The 2,500-nt window shown below is 35.2% G+C and overlaps 1 protein-coding gene across 1 annotated transcript in view; it reads left to right on the forward strand.

Annotated features, from left to right (window-relative positions):
• Window positions 1–2,500, forward strand: part of LOC122249518 (uncharacterized) — an 8,363-nt gene that overhangs the window by 348 nt on the left and 5,515 nt on the right. Inside the window, exon 2 of the mRNA XM_086555398.1 lies at window positions 1,798–2,500. This exon is cut by the window's right edge and continues 196 nt beyond it. Within this exon, the coding sequence (XP_086411524.1) occupies window positions 1,976–2,500 (525 nt within the window). The 5' untranslated portion in view covers window positions 1,798–1,975. The remainder of the gene's footprint in view (window positions 1–1,797) is intronic.

Here is a 2,500-nt window from a genome sequence, read left to right on the forward strand (position 1 = left end):
CTGATTCACTCATTTTTCATCCACGCTTTGCTGAACCAAAAAGCTTCCAGGACAAGAACAGGGAGAGAACTTATAGCCAGAATAAGGAACAAAAAGAATGAAAATCAGAATGAAAAAAAAAACAATATAAATAAGAACTCACGATAACGAAGAACTCAGAAACGGAGGAAAAAAGAAGAAAAGAAGAAGAAGAAGATCCGTACGATTGATAATCACAGAAGAAAGAACAGCTGCCGACTATCCATACCCGCTTGAAAGGGTCTGGCTGTTGGATCCCTATCCCACTGAAAAACTAATTATTCCAAAAGGTGATATGGCCTACCCACTCCTATAGGTCTTTCTAGTCTCTGGACCATCGACATGCGAAATGTGTTCGTGTTTTGTGATTGGAAATTACTCAAAAAGACGAGTAAAATCAATGCCATTTTCGTTTCTTCCTCGTCTCTCAAAGGATAAATTCATCCGTGTTATCAAAAGTCTAACCTTGGATATTATCCTTTGCTACTAATGCTAATTGTTTATTTTATTCATATTCTGCAATTTATTATTTGTAATGCCACTGAGTTTCTTTTCTTCTTTTTTTATTGATGAATTTTGATATTATCAATAGACTTTCTCAAGATCTGTGTCATATCCGCATTATGACACTTGACACTGATCCGCGTTATGACACTTGACACTGATCCGCATTATGCCACTTGGTACTGACCTGCATTATGCCACTTGGTACTGACCTGCATTATGACACTTGGTACTGACCTGCATTATGACACTTGGTACTGACCTGCATTATGACACTTGACACTGATCCGCATTATGACACTTGACACTTATCTGCACTATAATTCTGTAAACAATGGTGATGATGCTAGTACTGCTGATATTAATAATGATGAAATCAATTATAATAATAATAGTATTATCATAATCATTAGTATTATAATAATCGAAATTATGATGATAATGATAAAGATTAATATTATCATCATATTTAAATCTTTAACATTATCAATATTATTCTCATTATCATTATCATCTTTATTGTCTTTATCATTATTGCCATTACTATTATTGTTATTAAATATCCAGATCATTGTCATTATTATCATCATTGTCTTATAATTATTGTCACTATCATTATTATTGTCATAATCATTACCGTTATTATTGTTGTTATTATTATGATGATGATAGTAATGATAATGATACTGATAATAATTCGGGTAATGAAAATGATTATCATCATTATCATTATCATTATGATAATGATAAAGATTATGATAATATTGATGATAGGAATATTAGTATTAATGATATCAACAATAATGCTGATAGTAATAATAACGATAACGATGATATAAATAATAATTACAATAATAATAATAGTAATGAGAATAATGATAACAATAATAACAATGATGATAATGATAATGGAAATAATGATAATGATAATGACAGTAATAATAAGGATGATGTTAGTAATCACCACATGAACACCTCTGCTACTACTGCTATTACTACTAATGATGTGATAATAGCAATAATGAAAATAATGTTGACAAGGCAGTAATATGTAGTAAATTAGTAAATAATGATAGTAACAATTATATTAATAAAGGTATCAATTTCATTAATGAGAATGATAATACAGATAATTAAAGCATTAAAACTAATAACCATCACAATAAGAAATAAAAAAATAAATAATAATAATAACAGTAAAATGTGTTGCGTATTATTTAGAATAAATTCATATCGGAATATAGTTGGCTATAATAACATAAAACTTCCATTTAGGAAAGTGAAATGTGACGTGTCTGCTACCCTGCAATGATGCATCTTGCCCCTAGTCAATGAACTCCATACAAAAATGTGGCATCTACCCTGAACCCGAGCTCGGTAGATGACTATTAGTTTCAGGGGAAGAACTGTTCTTCGCATACCTCTTAGTGTGTGATCATAACCTCCTGCAACAATGGCAGGAACTCGCTGCAATCTGCACCGTTTGTTTTCGACGCTGCTCTTAGTCTCAACGCTGTCCCTTTTCGTTGTGAATTTCTACGGCTTCGTTCTCGAAGTGGGAGAAGATCCGAACCCCCAACGGAGAAACGCGAGAGATCGAGGTAAGAGCGAGGACCTGGGTGCTGAGAAATCCCTTTCTGTTGAGGAAAAGGCCCTCTTAGTTGCGCACAGTGGAAAGGACCAAACACCTATACAGACTCAGGGGCAGAATGAGGTACAAGCACAGGCTCAGCACTCGTCCGAACCCCAAGCGAGGGTCTTGCAACCACCGCCGTTACAAACACGAGTTCCCAAACCTCCAGAACCTCTGACGACGCCAAAGAAAGTTCCCGAACCTCCAGAACCTCTGACGACGCCAAAGAAAGTTCCCGAACCTCCAGAACCTCTGACGACGCCAAAGAAAGTCCCCGAACCTCCAAAACCTCTGACGACGCCAAAGAAAGTCCCCGAACAACCTCCAGTACCTCAAACAGAACCT

The sequence above is a fragment of the Penaeus japonicus genome, unplaced genomic scaffold (assembly GCF_977035675.1).
Source record: "Penaeus japonicus unplaced genomic scaffold, GWHDUDI00000001_assembly GWHDUDI00000031, whole genome shotgun sequence".
NCBI lineage: Eukaryota > Metazoa > Arthropoda > Malacostraca > Decapoda > Penaeidae > Penaeus > Penaeus japonicus.